Consider the following 21,448-nt stretch of genomic DNA (forward strand, 5'->3'; position numbering starts at 1 on the left):
CACCTGGCATTTGCTTGGGGAGTGTGGATGTGCACTTCGAGGAAATGTGAGGTGTCCATGACCCTCTTGCGTTGCAGAATATCGCGACTAAACCTCTATTTATGCCGATCAGGGTTATCGCTGACCAACCTTTGTGAGTCTTGTGGCGAAATAGAGTCTACAGATCACTTTTTCCTCTTTTGCCGGCGGCTCACTTCACTCCGTAGAACATACTTGGAGATCCTCCTCACTCGATTGGGGCTCCCTCTATATATTCCGATACTACTCTCCTTTGGGGCAAGCGCCAAGGGGTATGCCTTGAAATCTGTGTGCGATTTAATTCACCGGTATATAATTGCATCAGGTCGACTCTTATGCTAAAATGTGAATTCACGGCTTTTACATTTCTTTTCTCTTTCACTTTGTTTCTCCAAATTTGCGCCTTCACAAAATTATTCAATTATTCGACTCCTTACCCATGTGTGTATTTGTATCAAAAACGTACACTGCCAATCCCCCACCGTGGGTACGTGCCATTCAACCAGAGGCCATCATCATCTTCTTCTTCGGGTATACGTCGGTCACAGCACCTTTGAACGCGGCACCATACAACACAGTTATTCTGTTCCTGCGGCCGCCTTGCTGAGTGTCCGTCATGGACTCCTCCTGTCCGTCATGGACTGTGTCAGCTGTGCCTGGGCTTCTATGAGCTTTTGCTGCATCGCTCCGAGTTGTTCAGCAGCTGTAGTGTTGATTATCCTAGTTATTTCTGAACGAAATGCAGCGGAACGTATGTATTGCTTTACCGCCTCTTGAGGTGTAATGGGGGGGGGGGGGGGTGTCAGGGGCTGGGTAAGGGGTATTAGCGGAGGCTGCTTGGATGGACCACTCACTCTTTTTAGCAGGGCCGGCTCTTTTCTCAGGTGTAGGGTTCCGGAGCGACTGCGCCTCCCTAGCCTCCTGGATGCGGGCTGCGGATTCACTGGCTTTCAAGGTAGAGACCCGCTGCTCGATGGCGTCCGTCTTGGTACCACTAGGCTCCAAAGCTTTATGTCCGGCGTTCACGGTGTCCACACTGTGATTTTCCGTCTGGTTTTTGTTATCTTGTTCGTGCGACGATTCCGGGTTCTCGATCTCCATGGCCTGCTCCAAAGGTGTCTGGGCGGCCGTGGTGACCACTGGGTTCTTCTTCCTGAGCGGTGGGAAGGGTGGCCATTCTTCTGTGCTTTGGTTGCAAGGTTTCTTTGGGTGGACGATGGGTGCCTTGCTTGGACCGTTGGTATGATTCACTTCCATGGGCAGTGTTGTGCTGTTGCTATATCTTTGCTGTTCTTCCGGCCGGTGGACATTGGTTTGGTTCAATTTGGCCGATGCTCATTCCTGGGTCCTGGCTCCTGCTCAGTCTTATGCTTCAGCGAAGTCGTTTGCTTCTGCTCAGTCTTTTGGTTCTTCTGCACATCTAGAAGAGTGCTCTGTGCAGCAATTTCTCCATCAGGATGGCGTCGGATTGTGGCTTCAACAGTTTTGCCTGTCTTTTCCCCTCTTTTGCTGTAATTATTCTGTCTTTCCAGACAGTTCGTGTCAATGGTGGAGTGGTTGGATGTGTTACAGACGATGCAATGCTTTTTGCAATCGACATGTCCTGGTGGAGGATTGCGTATTCCGAAAATGTAGCACCTATTCTCCTGCGGAGTGGGGCAAATATCAGCTCGGTGTCCTGTTTTAGGCAGCATCCGTAGACCTGCACCACTGGTCGGAATGGTTTGCACCTGTATTCTATGCCGCTGAGGTAGACAAACCGTGGTATTGTTTTGCCTTCAGAGTTATATAGACATGCCCCCTTTGTGCCGAAAGGCCTTGCTTGAATGATGTTTATTTGTTAGGGATATGTTTCTGTGCAGTTTATCAATTCTTCCGTTGGTATCGGTAAGGCGCCGGTAATGATGACTTTACATGAGTTGTCTGGTGATGCTGCATAAGCATTCATTGAATATTGCTTTCCTCCTAGATTGTTTGCCTGGATGTTGCATATCTGTTCAGTGAGGTCCGGATCCGGGGTGCTCAGAATAGCGATATTTTGCTGCGGCTTGACTCTGACCTGGGCATCGTGTGTTAATTGGCGGCTGAGCTTGAATTGATAAGCAGCAAGTAGTGACCTACCGGAGCTGTTATGCAGCCTCGACCCTCCGCGTAGACGCATCACTATTTTATTCCTTCCCTTACGGCGCGGTTCAGGTGTCCAACGATATATGAGACAGATACTGCGCCATTTCCTTTCCACAAAAAACCAATTATTGTCTTGTAATCATCATGCGGCTGCCTCGGTAATTTGACGGGGCGAGCGGGTCGTGATCTTTCCGCAGGTTTGTGTGCTTCTGCCTCCGTTATAGGTTCCAATCGTTTTTTTCGTGCGTCGATTATCCTGACCCATGGCGTGGTCTTCAGGCTGGCTTCAGTCTTGTCTCGTGTCGTCCAGTTGGAAAACGAGTTGGAGTACGGGTCCTCCTGCGGCGTCCCGTGCGGTAGGCCCTCCTCCGGTACGTGCGTGTTGGAAATTCCGGGTGTGGAGCCCTGAGTTTCCATGTCGGCAAGTTCGTGGACTCCCTCCGAGCCGTCGGCAGCGAGCACGACCCGCTGTGGCTGGATTGCAAGGCATCGGCGTCGGCCATATGATGCGTTGACGTGGAACGCCGCTTCGCCGTGCGCCGCCTAGGCGGCGTTCACGTAAACCGCCGCTCCGCTCCTCCGTGCGCAGCCAAGGGGAATTAGGCTTAGTGCAGCGACTACGCCTCAGAGATCTTTGTAAGCTGCTTGTGGAAATTAAAGCGTACTCACGGGGAAAGAAGTCCCCGTGAAGGTCTCTTGGGTGTTCACGAAGCCTGAGGTAGGCATTTCGGGCCCTATGAACGGTAATTGGTAGAATAAAGCAGCAAATTCACAGAGCAAATGTGAAGCGCGTCCGCTCCGCTCGGCTCCCTGGCTGGTCCTTCCGTGTGCTGTGCGATGTCAATGCACGTTAAAGAGCCCCAGGTGGTCCAAATAATTCTGGAGCCCTCCACTGCACGTTAAAGATCCCCAGGTGCTCCAAATAATTCTGGAGCCCTCCACTGCGGTAGCTTTCTTCCTTTCTTCTCTCAGTCCCTCCTTTCTCCCTTCCCTTACGGCATGGTTCAGGTGTCTTCCGAGATATAACACATGCTGCGTCATTTCCTTTCCCCTTAAAGAGATTTTCATTTTTATTCCTTTGTCAAAATTTCCACCCTTGATCATTCAAAATCTGCCACAGTGATTGACAGGGGCGCGCATTTGAATTCTGTGAATGGTATAGCGGCCCACCTTTAAGTTTAGCCTGCTGGTTTTTCTGGACCAGACATTCACCAGCGCGAGAACTTGGGTGCGCCTGCGTGAAAAAAGAACACTTGTTAAAACGAGAAAGAGCACTATTAAACACCCTCATTTATATTACTTTTATGATGCAGTAATAAGCTCTCTGATTTAAAACGCGTAGACGCGTTTGCAGATAATTCCATAATATCATTAATTGGTTTTGGGGGAAAGGAAATGGCGCACTATCTGTCTTATATATCGTTGGACACCTGAACCGCGCTGTAAGGAAAGGGATAAAGGAAGGCGTGAAAGAAGAAAGGAATGAAGAGATAAAGAGGTGCCGTAGTGGATAGCTCCGGAATAATTTCGTCCACCTGGGGATCTTTGACGAGCACTGATATCGCACAGCACACTGGCGCCTTTTCGTTTTGCCTCCATAAAAACGCAGCCGCCGAGGTCAGATAATTTTTATTGAATTATTTTCTCGAAGGTTTAACAACTCCCAAGTTATTTATCAATTCACCCTTAAATGGTGAATGAATACACCTCCTCAGCATCAAAGTGCATTAAGCTGTAAATAGTAGGAGGAAAAAGCATCGAAGTAGAGTTTTTGTACAACCATTTTCGCGAAATTGAAAATAACAAAATTTGTTAAAGAACGCACTGCCAGAAAACGAACACCAAAGCATGCATTATGCATAAACCCCTCCAATCAAGGACGGCGAGAGAAGTTAGAAGACACTCAGCTTGAGCAAACCATTAACTAAATTTCTTATCCGAAAACAATACAAACATCGGGTAGGGGCTATTGGAAAAAAAGAAAGTGGGCAACAATATGCCGCACATAAGGGTTAAGTAAACCTAGCCCACCCGCGCTATCACCGCAGCACCACACCCATGAGCTAAATTGCCAGTCTCTCGCACTGGGTTAGCGTATCGTCGCCTTTATCAACCTCCACCTGGGCGACACAAACGGATGATATTAGGTGGCCACTACATTGTAGCAGTTCCCTAACGCCGCAGCCGAACACCCGTGTGCATGCCTATGATGGCGTAACTGAGCGAAGGAAACCCGTGTCAAGCAATTTCTTCATATTGTGTGCATGCCTGACACGTAGAAACCTGACATTGTTACTGTTATCTTTAAATCAGGGGACCCATCCCCATGATCAAATTATAGGCCCATCTTCTTATCTAGCATGCATGCAAACTGTTAGATCATATCATATATCCTTCTTGATTACCTACTTCTCCAAGCAAACTTTCCCCTCGGCAGTAAGTCTTCTTCCGTCGTCATTTCTGTAAGACGCACTTGTGAGATTTATAACCGACCCTCGTTATGCCATCCATGCTCCGTTAAAAAGTGGCGCCATATTTATTATTTTTAGACGTCGGCTGCCTTCGCCCACGAGCTGTCGGGCGTTTTTTAACTCCGCCAAACAATGTTTCGTGGGCTTCACATTCGGCGGCGTCGGTTTACTTCCTTAAAACAACAGTTTCTTAGCTAGAAACGCAGCGCCGTCCTACGTGACGTCCTCGATGCGACCTCTGCCCGGCGCTGTGCACTGTAGAGAAGCCTGACCGTCTATGTGGCTTTATTTTGCGATTATTTAACCATTTCAAATGCTAGCACAAAGATATATCGCATGCTTTGCTTACATGATTAACACATTGCACCCTTTTAAACTCGTGAGGTGGTGGTGGAAACTTTATTACATACAGGGGAGTTTAGGACGCGCAGGTCCTTGGGCCCCCGCACGGCCCCACTGCACTCAAACGTTCATGTCCCGGAGGCTCATAACGCTGGCAGCACGGCCTATGGCGATGGCTTGCTTGGCCGGGTCCTCGGAGCGCAGTAGGGTCTCCCAAGCCTCCCAAGTGGTAAAGTGCTCCAGGCCCCGCGAGGGAGTATCCGCCGGGCAGAGGAAAAGGATATTGTCACGTAGTGGTGACGGCAGTCGAAGCAGCGATGAATACGGACGAAAGGATCTTCTAAAAGAACTGTTTATTGGGCTGACTTGCACCCAAAATGGACTGAATCACTCGGCGGCGGCGAAGCGACAAGCGTGCTCGGCGGTCGTCGAACAGAATCCCTGCCGCTGTCGGCCGTGCTCAATTTAAAGCTGATAGCGAACATTCGAGATAAAGGGCGCAAAGTTACTAGAACATTCCGGAACAACGTAGAATCAGCTTTGCCTGGCTGCGATCAATCGAGATAAATCTAGTCGCGTCTTGCGTCGCAAACAAAGCGATAAGGTGGCGTCGCGGCAGATTTGAAAAACGAACAAACACTGCAAATAGTGGCGGCATTACTCCCCTCTCAAAGAAGCATCGACCCGACGCATTAAAACAAATAATGCGACTAGTAAGGGAAAAAAACGAATCTTGCGAAAATAGAGCATGGAAATGCAGCGGCCTTTAGCGCGCATAATACGGCTTCAGACGGACTACATGGACAACTTCTGGTCGTACGCGGCGTCGCTGGGATGCAGTCATTGCGTCAGGGATGACTTCATAATCAAGTTCACCCAGCCGACGAAGAACCTTGTACGGGCCGAAATAGCGGCGCAAAAGCTTTTCACTCAATCCACGGCGGCGAATGGGCGTCCACACCCAGACTTGGTCTCCTGGCTTGTATTCCGCGTTGCGTCTTCGTAGGTTGTAGCGTCTGGCGTCGGACCGCTGCTGATCTTTGATCCGTAATCGGGCAAGCCTTCGAGCTTCTTCTGCGCGTTGAAGGTAGGCGGCAACGTCGACGTTCTCTTCTTCTGTAACGTTGGGCAGCATGGCGTCTAGCGTGGTCGTGGCATCCCTGCCATGGATGAGCCTAAAAGGCGTCATCTGGGTGGTCTCCTGCACTGCGGTGTTGTAGGCGAAGACGACGTAAGGCAGGATGACATCCCAGGTTTTATGTTCGGCATCGACATACATAGCGAGCATATCGGCGATGGTTTTGTTCAGGCGCTCGGTCAGTCCGTTGGTCTGCGGATGGTATGCAGTTGTCCTCCGGTGGCTGGGTTGGCTGTAGCGCAGGATGGCTTGCGTGAGTTCCGCCGTAAATGCTGTTCCTCTGTCCGTGATGAGCACATCGGGGGCGCCGTGTCGAAGAAGAATGCACTCCACGAAAAAGTTGGCCACTTCTGCTGCTGTTCCGTTCGGTAGGGCTTTCGCCTCGGCGTAGCGGGTCAGGTAGTCGGTCGCTATGATGATCCACTTATTTCCAGATGTTGACGTTGGAAAAGGGCCAAGCAAGTCCATGCCAATCTGCTGAAAGGGTCTTGAGGGAGGTTCAATGGGGTTCAGAAATCTTGCTGGTCGTGTGGGAGGAGTCTTTCGTCGCTGACAATCTCGGCATGTTTTCACATAGTGTGCGACATCGGCAGACAGTCGGGGCCAGTAATACTTGTCTTGAATGCGGCGGAGGGTGCGAGTAAACCCGAGATGTCCAGCTGTCGGCTCGTCGTGTGAAGCCTGTAGAACTTCTTCGCGGAGACAAGTAGGTACAACAAGGAGGTAGGCTGTTTTGTTCGCTGTAAAGTTCTTCTTCACAAGGACCTCATTCTGCACACAGAAAGAAGACAGTCCTCGCTTGAATGAAGCGGGGGGTGAAGAAACCTTGCCTTCCAGGTACTCGATGAGGCCTTTTAGGTTGGGGTCCGAGCGTTGCTGCTGAGCAAAAGAGCTTGCGGTGATGGGTCCCAGGAAGGCGTCCTCATCGTCGTCCAGCGGCGGTGCATCTACAGGGGCTCGTGAGAGGCAATCGGCGTCAGTGTGCTTGCGTCCGGACTTGTAAACGACGGTGACGTCAAACTCCTGGAGACGCAGACTCCATCGAGCGAGTCGGCCAGAGGGATCCTTCAAATTGGCAAGCCAGCAGAGCGCGTGGTGGTCGCTGACCACCTTGAACGGCCGTCCGTAGAGGTAGGGGCGGAATTTCGACGTAGCCCAGATGATGGCAAGGCACTCCTTCTCAGTGGTCGAATAGTTAGCCTCGGCCTTAGAAAGGGAACGGCTAGCGTATGCGATGACCTTCTCCAGCCCGTCACTTTTTTGAACGAGAACGGCGCCTAGTCCCACGCTGCTTGCGTCGGTATGAACTTCAGTATCGGCGTTTTCATCAAAATGCGCAAGGATCGGTGGGGACTGTAAACGACGCTGAAGTTCCTTGAAGGCTTCTGCTTGCGGCGCTTCCCATTTAAACGGCACGTCTGCCTTCGTCAGTTGGGTCAGGGGCTCGGCGATGCGCGAAAAGTTTTTCACAAATCGTCGGTAATATGCGCATAGTCCGAGAAATCTGCGCACTGCTTTCTTATCGGCCGGCGGTTGAAACTGTTCAATAGCGGCTGTTTTCTGCGGGTCTGGGCGTACTCCTTCCTTGCTAACGATGTGGCCTAGAAACAGCAGCTCTTCGTAGGCAAAGTGGCATTTCTCTGCTTTCAAGGTTAGGCCAGACGACTTGATTGCGTCTAGTACTGTTCGAAGTCTTTTTAGGTGCTCTTCAAAGTTCGAGGCGAAGACAACGACGTCATCTAAATATACCAGACAAATCTGCCACTTCAGGCCTGCCAGCACTGTATCCATTACTCGCTGAAACGTCGCTGGTGCGGAACAGAGACCAAATGGCATCACCTTGAACTCAAACAGCCCATCCGGAGTTATGAATGCTGTCTTCTCGCGATCTCTTTCGTCGACCTCAATTTGCCAGTAGCCGCTCTTGAGGTCCATCGATGAGAAATATTTGGCGTTGCAGAGGCGGTCCAGTGTGTCGTCGATGCGGGGGAGGAGGTAGACGTCCTTCTTTGTTATGTTGTTCAAGCGGCGGTAATCCACGCAGAATCGAAGTGCGCCGTCTTTCTCACTAGAACAACCGGTGCCGCCCATGGGCTGTTTGAAGGCTGGATGACGTCGTCGCGAAGCATTTCTTCGACTTGGTCCCGGATGGCTTGTCGTTCTCGCGAAGACACACGGTAGGGGCTTTGACGGAGAGGTCGGACGTGTTGATCCGTTATAATGCGATGCTTGGCAATTGGCGTCTGTCGCACCTTCGGCGATGTCGAAAAGCACTCACTGTAGTTTTGAAGCAGATTGCGGATCTGGTCTTGTCTGTTCCGGTGCAGGGCTGGGTTGATGTCGAAAGTGGGCGAGTTCTCTTGGTCAGGCGGATCTTCTGCGGAGGGGTCGGAGAGGGCGAAGGAATCTCGTACGTCAGATATTTCGTCGTAGAAAGCAATCGTCGTTCCTCTGTTAATATGCCGGTATTCTTCGCTGAAGTTAGTCAGCAGTACTTCGGCCTGGCCATTGCGGAAATGTGCGATGCCTCTTGCGATGCTGATTCCTCGGTCTAGTAGCAACTGCATGTTCCCCTCGATGATGGCTTCAGTGTTTATGGCTTTCGTGGCGCCTACGGTCACGATAACGCTTGAACGGGGTGGGACGCTCACTTCTTCCTCCAGGACACTTAGGGCAACGTGATTTTCCCGAGTTTTCATCGAAGCAATGGCTTCGCCCGTCGAAAGCGTGATCAGCTTGGATCGCAGGTCGATGATCGCCTGATGCTCATTAAGGAAATCCATACCCAAGATCACTTCGCGGGAGCATTGCGGTAGCACAACAAAGATCGCAGGATAGGTATGTCCTTTGACAGTCACTCGCGCTGTGCATTGTCCTGATGGCGTAATGAGGTGGCCCCCAGCGGTGCGAATTTGTGGGCCGTCCCAAGCCGTTGTGATTTTTCTGAGCTGCGCAGCGAATGTTCCATTCATCACCGAGTAATCGGCTCCTGTGTCGACTAGAGCGGTAACTTTCCGGCCGTCGATAGTCACTTCTAGGACGGAGGTCCTGGCTCTTGCATTGCATGTCGCTCTCGGCGTCGGGTCACGGCTTCGTCGCGTATGCGAGTCACGGGTTGGGCGTGTGGTCGAAGCTCCTCTGGGTGGCGGCGTCGATTTCAAGGTAGCTTGCGTCGTGGTCGAGGTTCTCATTGTGTGCGACGTCGGTGCAGCAAGTGTCGGTTCTTCATGCGGCGTCGCGGGTGCAGCGTCTTCATGGGGCGTGGTCGGTGGAGGATCTTCGGCGTTTAGCTCGTGAGCAACCTCACCTCCAGAGGTTGCTGCCTTTAGTTTCCCCTACGGGGGCTGGGCGACCTTCCTCGTACCGCGGCTGCGTAGCTGCGGCGTGGCGACGCAAAGCGCGAGGTTGACGGCGATGGTGAGCGCGAAAAGCGGTTTGGCGTGTACTCTTCTCGACGCAGGTACTCGTCGATTTCGTGCGGACGTTGTCCGAAGCGTGGTCGTGGGGCGTTAACGGCAAATCCTCGAAGACCGATACGTCGGTACGGGCAGTGACGAAGAATATGGCCGGCCTCACCGCAATGGAAGCACAACGGCCGGTTGTCGGAAGTCCTCCAGGCGTCGCATTTCCTGGGGCTTGAGGGTCGGTCATAGGCTGGGCGGGCGGGGGCTGGGAGGCGGCGTTGTGGACCACGTGGCTCATTTCGGGGAGGACGTGGGGGTTGTCGTTGGGGCTGAGCAGTCCTTACTGCAGCGGCGTAGGTCATGGCCTGGGGTTCTGTGGCCGTCGGGGTGCCAAGTGCCTGTTGCACTTCTTCCCGTACCACGTCCATCAGAGTCGATGCTTGTGGCTGTGGGGAGGATGGCAGTAATCGGCGTAGCTCCTCTCGGACGATTTCGCGGATAACGTCCCGCAAGCTGTCGCTGGTGGTGGCCGGCGTGTCCGAACGGATTGCATAGGCAGAGGAAGGGCGGTTGTACTGCCGAGCTCGGACGTCGAGGGTCTTCTCAATCGTGCAGGCTTCCTGCATGAATTCCTCGACCGTTTTTGGCGGCTGACGGACGAGGCTGCCAAACAGTTGTTCTTTTACGCCGCGCATTAAGAACTGAACTTTCTTTTCCTCGGTCATCCCGGGATCGGCGCGGCGAAATAGGCGCTTCATCTCCTCGACGTAGCTGCGGACGGGCTCATTCGGAACCTGGATCCTGGACTCGAGGAGTCGTTCGGCTCTTTCTTTCCTCACGACACTGGTAAATACCTTCAATAGTTCTCTCTTGAATAGCTCCCATGTCGTAAGGGACGACTCGTAGTTTTCGTACCACGTGCGTGCGGAGCCATCCAATGAGAAAAAAACGTGTCCAATCTTTGCCGCATCATCCCACTTGTTGAATGACGCCACGCGCTCAAATTGATCCAACCATACTTCAGGGTCTTCGCCTAGGGATCCATTGAAAGTTGGCGGCACCCGCGGCTGCTGCAGTACAATCGGTGTCGACATCTTCGGCGAGATTGCGGTGCTCGTAGCCGCGTCTTTTCGCTGTCTTGTGCGGTCCGGCAGTTTCCCGAACTCAGGCTCCTCTCCCTGGAGACGTCGGCTGGCTCGCTGAGCTGCTGGCTCGTCCTCGGGTGCGAAGCGCTCAGGGCTGGCTTCACGACTTGAAGGGGGCGTCCGGAACATGGAAGGCTACCCCGCACCTCCACCAGATGTCACGTAGTGGTGACGGCAGTCGAAGCAGCGATGAATACGGACGAAAGGATCTTCTAAAAGAACTGTTTATTGGGCTGACTTGCACCCAAAATGGACTGAATCACTCGGCGGCGGCGAAGCGACAAGCGTGCTCGGCGGTCGTCGAACAGAATCCCTGCCGCTGTCGGCCGTGCTCAATTTAAAGCTGATAGCGAACATTCGAGATAAAGGGCGCAAAGTTACTAGAACATTCCGGAACAACGTAGAATCAGCTTTGCCTGGCTGCGATCAATCGAGATAAATCTAGTCGCGTCTTGCGTCGCAAACAAAGCGATAAGGTGGCGTCGCGGCAGATTTGAAAAACGAACAAACACTGCAAATAGTGGCGGCAATATGATCGAGAGTGGCTCTGGGGTGGTGGCAGAAGGTACAGGAGGGGTTTGTGTGGACTTGGTGATAGCGCGAGCGTATATAAGGGGAGGGTAAGGTGCGTGTTTGGAGCCGCCTCCAAAGTGTCTGATGATAATTGTCGAGGGATGGATGGGCTGGGGGGTACAGCCGACGCTCGGCTTTGCAGGCCTGTGTCAGTTCACTGAAGGAATGCCTGCGCTCCCATGAGAACCCCAGATCGGAGGCTGCCGGTGCCCGGTTGAGAGAACCTCGGGCTAAAGCATTGGCAGCCTCGTTTCCGGGATTCCCGGAGTTGGAAGGTAGCCATATGAGCTCCATGTGGCGGGGCGGGTGTGCGGCGAGGGAGCTCAATATGCGAAATGCAGGGACGTGAACTCTCCCACGGGCGAAATTTAGTATGCCAGTTTTAGAGTCCGATAGTATATACCGGGCCTGGCGTGCGCGTGATGGCTAGGGCAATAGCGGCCTCTTCAGCCTCCTCCGAAGTGGCAGTGGGGGATATGTGAAGGGTAGCAATCGGTTGTAGGGAGGGGTTCGTGATGGCTACAACCGCGTCCTCGCCTGTGCATGCGGCATCCACCCAAACGGCATCCTGTTCCATGCCATAGTTTTTGTGGAGCGCCCGTGCGCGAGCTCGTCGGCGGGGTTTGTGGTAGGTGGGGTGCATGTTTTTAGGGAGAGGTTTAATAAGTGTTCGCGGTGAATGTGGTGGGGAACCGGGAGCTGTGTGGGATCCGTGGCTGCTATCCTGATGCCGAGGGTGTATAGGATGTGTCTGCCGGTGGTGGTTCTCGCGAGACGTATGTATTGTGTCTCTCGGTGGGCCTCGATAAGCTCACTTATCGTGTTGTGTAGGCCTAGCTGGAGGAGTTTATCGGTTGAGGTATTTAGGGGTAGGTGTAGTGCTGTCTTAAATGCTGTTCGGATCATGGCATCCAGGGTGGAGATTTCTGTGGCCTGGAGTTTCAGGTAGGGGAGCGTGAAGAGGAAGCGGCTGAGGACGAAGGCTTGAATGAGACGACATAGGTCATGCTCATTCATGCCCCGGTGGTGCCCAGAAACTCTGCGGATTAGGTGGGATATCGACACCGCTGTCTGCTTGAGTTTCTGGATGGTGAGAGTATTTTTCCTGTTGTTCTGGATGTGAAGGCCCAGTACCCGGATAGTGTGTACCTCCGGGATGTACTGGTTTTCCAGTTTCACGGTGATGGGGGCTGTGGGGCGGTTTCGGGTTGTGGGGCAAAGTATGAGGAGCTCCGACTTCTCCGGAGAGCATGAGAGTCCGATACTCCGCGCATGTGTTTGGGTGAGGGCAGCTGCCGACTGCAGAGTATTCTCTATGTCTCCATCACTGCCATGGGTGGTCCATAGAATGATATCATCAGCATAGAGTGTATGCCGAAGGTGGGGGATAGTTTGCAGTTTTTATTTGGGGGGGGGGGGGGGGCGTTTGACTACTGATCCGGAGTTCCCAGGTAAACGCTAAGGCGCCCGTGTACTGTGCGATGTCAATGCACGTTAAATATCCCCAGGTGGTCGAAATTATGCCGGAGCCCTCCACTATGGCACCTCTTCGTCCTTTCTTCTTTCACTCTCTCCTTTATCCTTTATCCCTTCCCTTACGGCGCAGTTAAGGTGTCCCAAGATATATGAGACAGAAACTGCGCCATTTCCTTTCCCCCAAAACCAATTATTATTATTATTTATTAATTTTGCGAATGCATTTGAATACCACACACTCGTTTCATATTGAAATTAAAAAGTGTCACCATTAACAAGCCTAATATTACATGCATTACTGTTTTCTTGCCAACTGTTTTCGATATATCTAAGTCATTTTGGCAGCAGCGGCAGCGCCGTGTACACATGGTAACCGTACCGCTACGTATTTGCAGTTGCTGCTCAGCCGCACGGCTGCCCTCCCGCTCGGATTCCCGTTCCTGCTCGTGGCGAACGTCTGCAACTGCCGAACTACAGCCGTGCTGCTATCAAGCGCCTCCAAGATTCATCGTCCTTCTTCGCCCGACCCAGCGGTGGACTGTGACTGCGCAGGCGCCACAGCAGAACGAACAGCAGATAAACCCCGTCGCTTGTCCAGGAAGCCATTTGGCAGCAGCGGCAGCGCCGTGTACACATCGTAACCGTACCGCTACGTATTTGCAGTTGCTGCTCAGCCGCACGGCTGCCCTCCCGCTCGGATTCCCGTTCCTGCTCGTGGCGAACGTCTGCAACTGCCGAACTACAGCCGTGCTGCTATCAAGCGCCTCAAAGATTCATCGTCCTTCTTCGCCCGACCCAGCGGTGGACTGTGACTGCGCAGGCGCCACAGCAGAACGAACAGCAGATAAACCCCGTCGCTTGTCCAGGAAGCCATTTGGCAGCAGCGGCAGCGCCGTGTACACATCGTAATCGTACCGCTACGTATTTGCAGGTAAATGCTCTAATTCATTTCCCTTAATTATTCTTGATTTACACGGTTTCCGCTGCTGCTGCTGCCCCAGATGCAATTGTTAATGTGAAACCAAGACGCTGCTAGTGCAATGTCTGACAAATGCCCTTCGTGTGAAAAGGACATTGCCGCTAAAGAAGCGAATGTGAAGTGCGCTGAATGTGAACACAGATACCACTTCGGTAAATGCGCCGGATTAACAGAAAAATCCTACAAAGGCAAAAATGATGCTGCTAGAAAAGCTTGGCGTTGTCAGGCGTGCCGCGCTGAGCAGCGTTCTGGTTCTGGTTCTGGTGAAGAAGGTGCTTCTGACACTGATATGAGGGTTATTCTTATGTCCATCAAACAAAGTCTTGAATGCTTACCTGCCCTGAAAGAAACGGTTCAGAAAATGGAACAAGCCATCACTTTTATGTCTGATAAGTTTGATGAATTTGAAAAGAAAATAGACCAGCAAGACACCGAGATAAAGGCACTGAAATCGAGAGTCGCAGAGCTAGAACAGGTGGATGATAGTAATGGAGTCGTACAAGCGCAACTCCAGCAAGAACTGCGTGAGCTCGAGTTCAGAAGTTGACGTCAAAACCTGGAAGTGCATGGAATTGCAGCGGTACCGAATGAGGATCTAATTGCTTCATTAAATACCGTTGCAGATAAACTTGAGGTCCCACACATCACGCTATGTGATGTTGTTTCCGTCCACCGGCTGCCTTCTAAACCAGATAGTGTTCCCGGTATAATAGCTCGATTTGCAAGGCAGACGACGAGGGACGCGTGGTTGGCAAATAAAAGTAAGCTGAAGGACAGTACACCACGTGTGTACATTCAAGAAAACATGACTCGACACGATAGCGAACTACTTCGATCGATAAAGGCTGCGGCCAAAGAAAAGTACTATCGCTATGTCTGGCATGTGAATGGCAAGATTCTGGTGCGAAAAACTGATGGTGCCGGAGCCATACATGTCAAGAGTACCGAGGACTTTGATCGGCTGAAATGACCATGCAATTTTACTTGCCACATGAGCTAAACACGGTTGTGTCACGGTTATTACCTACTTCTGTAAAATGCATACATCTGAATGCCAGGTCGGTTAAGAACAAGGTGTTTTCCTTAGAAGAGATGTTTGCTGAGTTTAATTTCTTATTTTCGACAATCATGCTGACCGAAACCTGGTGCACAAATGATCAAGATGTTTTCAGGCTGCAACATTACAACACATTTTACCTGAATAGAATTGATGCCCGAGGGGGCGGTGTTTCTATACTGGTTCAGGACAGTTTTGAATGCCAGCTTGTTGATCGTTATTGTGCGATGACTGTAGACATTGAAGTGCTTACACTGTATACGGACAAAACATTACTTTCTGTCTGGTACCGCCCACCGAACGGCAGCTTTTCTAAGTTCTTAGAATTCTATGACTCTTTTCTAGCTTTTTCCATCGAAAATAATTTTGTTCTAATTGCTGGTGGAGACTTCAATATTGATATGGGCTCTAATACCCAACATGCAAGAGATTTTAGTACAGTTATCACTTCAAATGGTTTCGTAAATGTAATCACTGAACCGACTAGAGTCACTACTGAATCAAGTTCTGTTTTGGATCTTTTTATTACAAACGCGCAAGTACACGCTGCAAAAGCTGGTGTAATATCGTATGACATCAGCGACCACGTGCCTGTTTTCCTCTGTCTCAACGGTAGTCGACTAGAGAGGAAAAAAAATGAGGAAATATACCACCAGATAATAACAAAGTTAGCTCAAATCACCGGCTTGGTAGGCAGTTTAAAATATCAGCTATCAACGAGAACCAAATTGCTTTTATATAACTCACTTTTTTACTCGCACCTTAACTATTGTCAACTCGTATGGGGAACCGCAGCACCGTCTATTTTACAGCGCATACATCTTTTACAGAAAAAATACATACGTCATGTTTATAATACATCACACCGATCCCACACTGCAGACCTTTTTCACAATGCCAAGGTAATTAGTATATACAACTTATATAAATACCGACTCAGCGTGAAGATCAAAACAGAATTAGAAACAATCTGAATAGCTTACAGGGTCTTGCAAACTTGCAAACCAATTTGCCACGATACCCCACTAGATATGCAGAACGGTGGTTAGTTCCTACTCCTCGTCTGAACACCGGGAAACAGCGCCTATCTTACACGTTACCCTCTCTTTTGAACACCTACAAATTAGATGGGTTTGATTTATTTTCATGTCCTTACAGAAATCTCCGCCTTATGTATAGTTCATGATTTCGGATACTTTCATTTTCTGTGATTTCATGTTATTCTGTTGTTTGTACTGTGACTGGAATTTTTTTTTTGATCAAGACGCGATTACTGTAGCGAATGTTAATTTACTGTGCCAAATTGTGTACAGATTTGATGTATTGTTGTGCTTCTTCTGCCAAAAAAGAAAAAAAAAACAGGGGCTGTGGGCTGGTCAAGCTGCCTGCGAGCAGCTTTTTTCCCGCCGTCCTCCCATCCAAATGTACGCTGGCAAATAAAGATTATTATTATTGAGCGTTATTCTTCCCCAAACTTGGTAAATTCTTATGTGCCGCGAGCCTCAGTACTTGGGCAGATTATGTTCTGCCTATACGTTAATGAGATAAATAACATGTTTACTGCCACCATTAGATTTATAGCCGACATCTCTGTTCTTTATACATGGATAGACAAAACTGACGATGCTAACTTTTTGCAGTCGGACCTTGTCAGAGTCTTTGTTTGGATAGAATCTAAGAATATTTTACTTGCCGTTCTAAAACAAAATTTGTAACATTTACCAGCATTTCTTAGTCCCAAAGTTATTGTTTTTTTACACTTAAATACTTAGTGTTTTCCTTTCTTCTCGTTTTATATCAATGAAATATCTAGTAAATAATCTAAAGCACCTCGTTTTATAAGGCGCGATTTGCAGAAAAGTACCTTTGCCACTAAACTTTTACAGTATAGTGTCATCGTCCATGTAAGCTAGAATACTCATGTTTATTTTGCAATTCGCTTTAAATGCACTTAAAGCGCAACTCATGAGGATAAAGATTTCTACAAGTTTAGAGGAGTCGAATTTGTGAAAGTTGCAGGCAACAAATAGGAATTCGTTTTGTGCAAGCATTTGAAATCGTGATGCAATCGCCGAGTGAAGCCATCTAATAATAATAATAATAATATTTGGTTTTTTGGGGGAAAGGAAATGGCGCAGTATCTGTCTCATATATCGTTGGACACCTGAACCGCGCCGTAAGGGAAGGGATAAAGGAGGGAGTGACAGAAGAAAGGAAGAATAGGTGCCGTAGGGGAGGGCTCCGGAATAATTTCGACCACCTGGGCATCTTTAACGTGCACTGACATCGCACAGCACACGGGCGCCTTAGCGTTTTTCCTCCATAAAAACGCAGCCGCCGCGGTCGGGTTCGAACCCGGGAACTCCGGATCAGTAGTCGAGCGCCCTAACCACTGAGCCACCGCGGCGGGGGAAGCCATCCAGGCGTTCGGGTCTCTGCGCAGTGCACAGCGCTGGGCAGGGGCCTCAGTTGTGATGTCATGTACGTTGACTCTAGATTTATAGCAAAAAAACAGGTGCTTGAAGTGAAAAAAATAACGCTTGCGAAGGTAAAGCCAACGAATCGTTGCTTAGGGTCTTTGCAAGGCGCGCTGAAGCCCAAATTTGAAATTTCGCCAACAAGAATGTCATCACAAGCTCCTCCGCGTTTCTCTGACACTGTCAGGAGATATCTGATACCTGATTTATAAATATCTACAGCGGGTCCTTGGAGATAAGATATTAAACTTATTTTTGGTTAATGGTGGAGTGCTTGGGTTGAAGCACTCTGACACGGGTCGGCCCGGTGTTGCACTGCCTCCGGGATCGGCCTCGGGCATATTAGCGCGGCGCGTCTTTTCTTTCACTTTTTACTCTCCTATCCTTTATCCCCTCATACTTTCTGCACACGGCAGCGAGCATGACTCGGCTGGAGCTAGTAGGTAGGCTCGCGCACTTTCCTTTTCCTCCTTCCTCTCAGCAACATCATTCAGTCAGTCGCTGCCAGGAGAAGCCTGAACATAGTGATTGTTTAATTTGAAGTCTGCGTCTCCATTTTCAATTCTAGCTCAAAAGCACTAGGCGTGCATTACCTGCGAGTTTAACTCTTTTCAATGCTTAAATCAGAACTGTCAAAAAATCATTTCAGCAATTTTAATTAACAAACTATAGTCACTGCAGAATAAAAATGCTTGATGTTTAACTAGAAACCAGCCACGTCCTTCTAGCATAACGGGCATGAAAACACCTCTTAATTTATCACCACTTGAAAAGCTGAGGTTAATAGCACTACTGCATCATTTTCTCAGGCTCTACAGCAACCATTCCTCGTTCCTTATATTGTATATCAGCCCAGCCCACCGTATCTTTCCGCGCTTACATAATCATTTCAAAATTGAACCCATGTTTGCAGGTACCAGTCTAGTTATTCATTTACCACAACTTCTGGAAGTACTTACCATAAGCAAAAAAACTTCCCAAAGAAAGCGTTCCTCTAGAGGGGGCAAAGTTTTGCGTAGAATCAATTTTGAATTTCACTCGTTACCCGCCGGTGCGTCTCAGTGGTTAGGGCGCTTGGCTACTGATTCGGTGTTCCCGGGTTCGAACCCGACCGCGGCGGCTGCGTTTTTATGGAGGCAAAACGCTAAGGAGCCCGTGTGCTCTGCGATGTCAGTGCACGTAAAGATCCCCAGGTAGTCGAAATTATTCCGGAGCCTTCCACTACGGCACCTCTTCCTTTCTTCTTTCATTCCTCCTTTGTACCTCCCCTTACGGCTCGGTGCAGGTGTCCAACGATATATGAGACAAATACTCCGCCATTTCCTTTCCCCAAAAAACAGTTATTATTATTAATTTCAGTCGTTCTTATTAACCAGTTTGTTTGGTTTTGTAAATTTTTCGCAATACAGCATTTAGGATGGAATATTTGATTCTGATTTGGCTCGGCAACCACATCCCCATTTCCTATGCAGTAGCGGAGTAGGGCATTTAAGGTGTGTGAAAAAGAAATTTAAAACTTAAAACACGATCGAGCAGTGCCGACGCCAAGAGTTTTGGTCTCCTCAGAAACTCTCTCCCACCCCTCTCCCTCTGTTTTCAAGTGGGCTGTTTTAGGTTCATATTTGCCATTTCTCTTGTATACGGTAAAGAATTGAACATAAATGCAGCTAAAACTGAAATGCGATTCAGGTTTCTCGCCCTGGGCTCTGCAGCAGTTCCTTGCAAAAAGAGTTTGTTGTACTAAGATCAGTACAGACTACTTCTGCGCAAAACTGAGACCACAAATTTTTGTCCTTCGTTTTATTATTGTCGCTTCCTCTTCTGTTTCCACCTTTCCTGTCCCCAATCGCCCTCCCTAAGGTCCAGCCACAGGTGGTGGTAGTGGTTGTTTATTAAAATAATAGTAAAAAGGAAGGAAAAGATTTTTGCTAGCCCCGGCATCTGCCATCGATACTGAAGCACCTGAGCTGGGGCAGCGGAAATAAAGGATAGCAGGCAGAATGGAGAAATGAAATGAAAGAGGTGAGGGGACAGGAAGAGAGGATAGGGGGAGAAGTAATATGTACAAACTATTTACACAATAAGAAATGTGTCCAGGTTGTGCGCGTGATTAGTTCATTTTACCACAGGCCGGTTGTTTCTATATGCCGGGGAAGCTCTGTTCTTTTCGTCAGATATTGTTACCTCACGTATTATGAGCCTCGGTCCAGATAATCTTAATACGTTTATGCGACTGTTCGCTGCAAATCCACGTTGAGATAAATTTAGCTTTACAGATTTATAAAGTAAGGTGACGAGAGATTCGTGAAATCCTCCTCCTGAAATTAATTATGCCGCTCAGGGGTACGAAAAGTGGGATGATAATTGACGCCCCCAGGCACGTAATGAACTAATATTTATGAATGAACTTTAAGCGACTGCAGTAAGCGGACATGTTCACATGGGAACCTTTAACTCAGTCGTACCTTTAAACAATTCGAATCGAAAGAATTCTCCTAGCACGCCTGTCACATTTTACATTCGGCCCGTGTACTGTGCGATGTCAGTCCACGGCAAAGATTCCATGTAGTCGAAACTTCCGGAGCCTTTCACTACGGCGTTCTTTATAGCCTCAGTCGCTTTGGGACGTCAAACCTCCATAACCCAACCCATAATATACATTCGCTTCCAAAATTTCGGTTTCATCTGCTTAACTGCGCATGCAAGTCTGAGACGATTCAGCGCGAAACTATTGACCTCACCCTGACGAGCCGTTTCCTCTACAAAAGGCGTAGACCGACCCGCACGTGTAAGCAGCACATGTAATCGGCAAGATATTGGAATTTTATTGGCAAAAGCCTGTCCTACAAAGGACCAGAGTGAAGCGAATCGTTTCCATTATTGGGCTGCTTGTACTGCTTGGGGGTGAAGCTGATAAGTATTTCACTCTGGGTTATTGAAAGCCCAGTAACATGAACCTCCTTGCATCCATAACTACATAAAATGAGCGGAAAAATTGGGGGCGAATGTCTACAACACGCGTGCTATAGATCTTGACGAATTTCAGAAGTCTAAATATCAGCCGCCGCAGTAGCTGAGTGGTTATGGCTCTCGATTACTGGCCCGAAAGACGAAGATTCGATCCCGGCCGCGGTGGTCGAATTTCGATGCAGGCGAAATTCTAGACTCCCGTGTGTTGTGCGATGTCAGAGCACATTAAAGCACCCCAGGTGGTCACAATTTCCGTGTAGAAACGTGTACAGTACACGTTGAGTGTCATATGAACCAGGGCACTCACACGTGCATAATCTATTCCGGAGAAAATGTTGCTTATTTCGCACGTAATTCGACCACAGAATGGAAAAGCCAAATAGGCAGCGAGAAGAGGTAATTAATGCGTTATGCGTGTGAAAAATGTGATCCATTCAAAGCGAACAGAATGCCGAAAAAAACTCCGGTCCATAATCAGCTCGGCATTCTCTCCGGCTTTCCACAGCAGCGCCTCGCGGAAAGCCAACGACACGCGACCGCATGTTCCCTTTAGCAGTGGGCCATACTGTGCGTTCTTCAGAATTGTTTCGCGTAACAGGCACCTCAAAGCTGCGAGGCTTTGGGTGCTCCCCAGGGCATTTGCACCTGCTCAAAGAAGCGTATTTATTTATTGCGCAATAGAATGGGAAGTTCTCTGTTTTTTATCCTGCAAAACACGCACCGTTTGGCGTCGTTGCCCGCCAGAGTGGTTCTTCACTTTCATCGGCAGTGCTGAGCATTGCGCTTCTTGCATTGCATTCTAGCACGCCAGCTGTTCGAGGAGTGCAATGGTAGAATGCCAGTTTCAACCCCCTCCCAAATATATATATACTGAAATGTTAGGTTTTTTTCTTCTGATATCCAAAGAAAACTGATTGAATAGTTTCCAAATAAATGAAGAAACAACTACAGAAATGCTAAGTGTTCACCGCCTCCTCCAGCAACCGCATTTCAAACGAATGCTATCGAACAGCGCAGCGATTCCCGATGCTAAAAGATTGAATGAATGAATGAATGAGCTGTCTATTCAGAAAGGGAGGCTCAAAGCCGTTTGTTGGGAAATTGGGTTGTTAAGGAAGGAAAAGTTGGGGTGTATTCATATTTAGAATAGCCCTTTTAACCATAACAAATTTAAATTGAGATTTACCATACGGCCGCGGTTAAGAGGAAACTACTGCGCCGCAAAAGTGGTCAAAACAAACGTGTCCAATGAAAGCACCGGGTACGAGACA

At 49.3% G+C, this 21,448-nt stretch overlaps 1 protein-coding gene across 1 annotated transcript in view; it reads right to left on the reverse strand.

Moving 5' to 3' along the window:
- Positions 1 to 632: 632 nt before the first annotated feature.
- Positions 633 to 21,448, reverse strand: part of LOC144123771 (uncharacterized) — a 29,385-nt gene continuing 8,569 nt past the window's right edge. The window contains exons 5-7 of the mRNA XM_077656528.1: positions 2,407 to 2,619; positions 873 to 1,221; positions 633 to 748 (exon numbers count right to left, since the gene is read on the reverse strand). Of these exons, the coding sequence (XP_077512654.1) occupies positions 633 to 748; positions 873 to 1,221; positions 2,407 to 2,619 (678 nt within the window). The remainder of the gene's footprint in view (positions 749 to 872; positions 1,222 to 2,406; positions 2,620 to 21,448) is intronic.

The sequence above is a fragment of the Amblyomma americanum genome, chromosome 3 (assembly GCF_052857255.1).
Source record: "Amblyomma americanum isolate KBUSLIRL-KWMA chromosome 3, ASM5285725v1, whole genome shotgun sequence".
Lineage (NCBI taxonomy): Eukaryota > Metazoa > Arthropoda > Arachnida > Ixodida > Ixodidae > Amblyomma > Amblyomma americanum.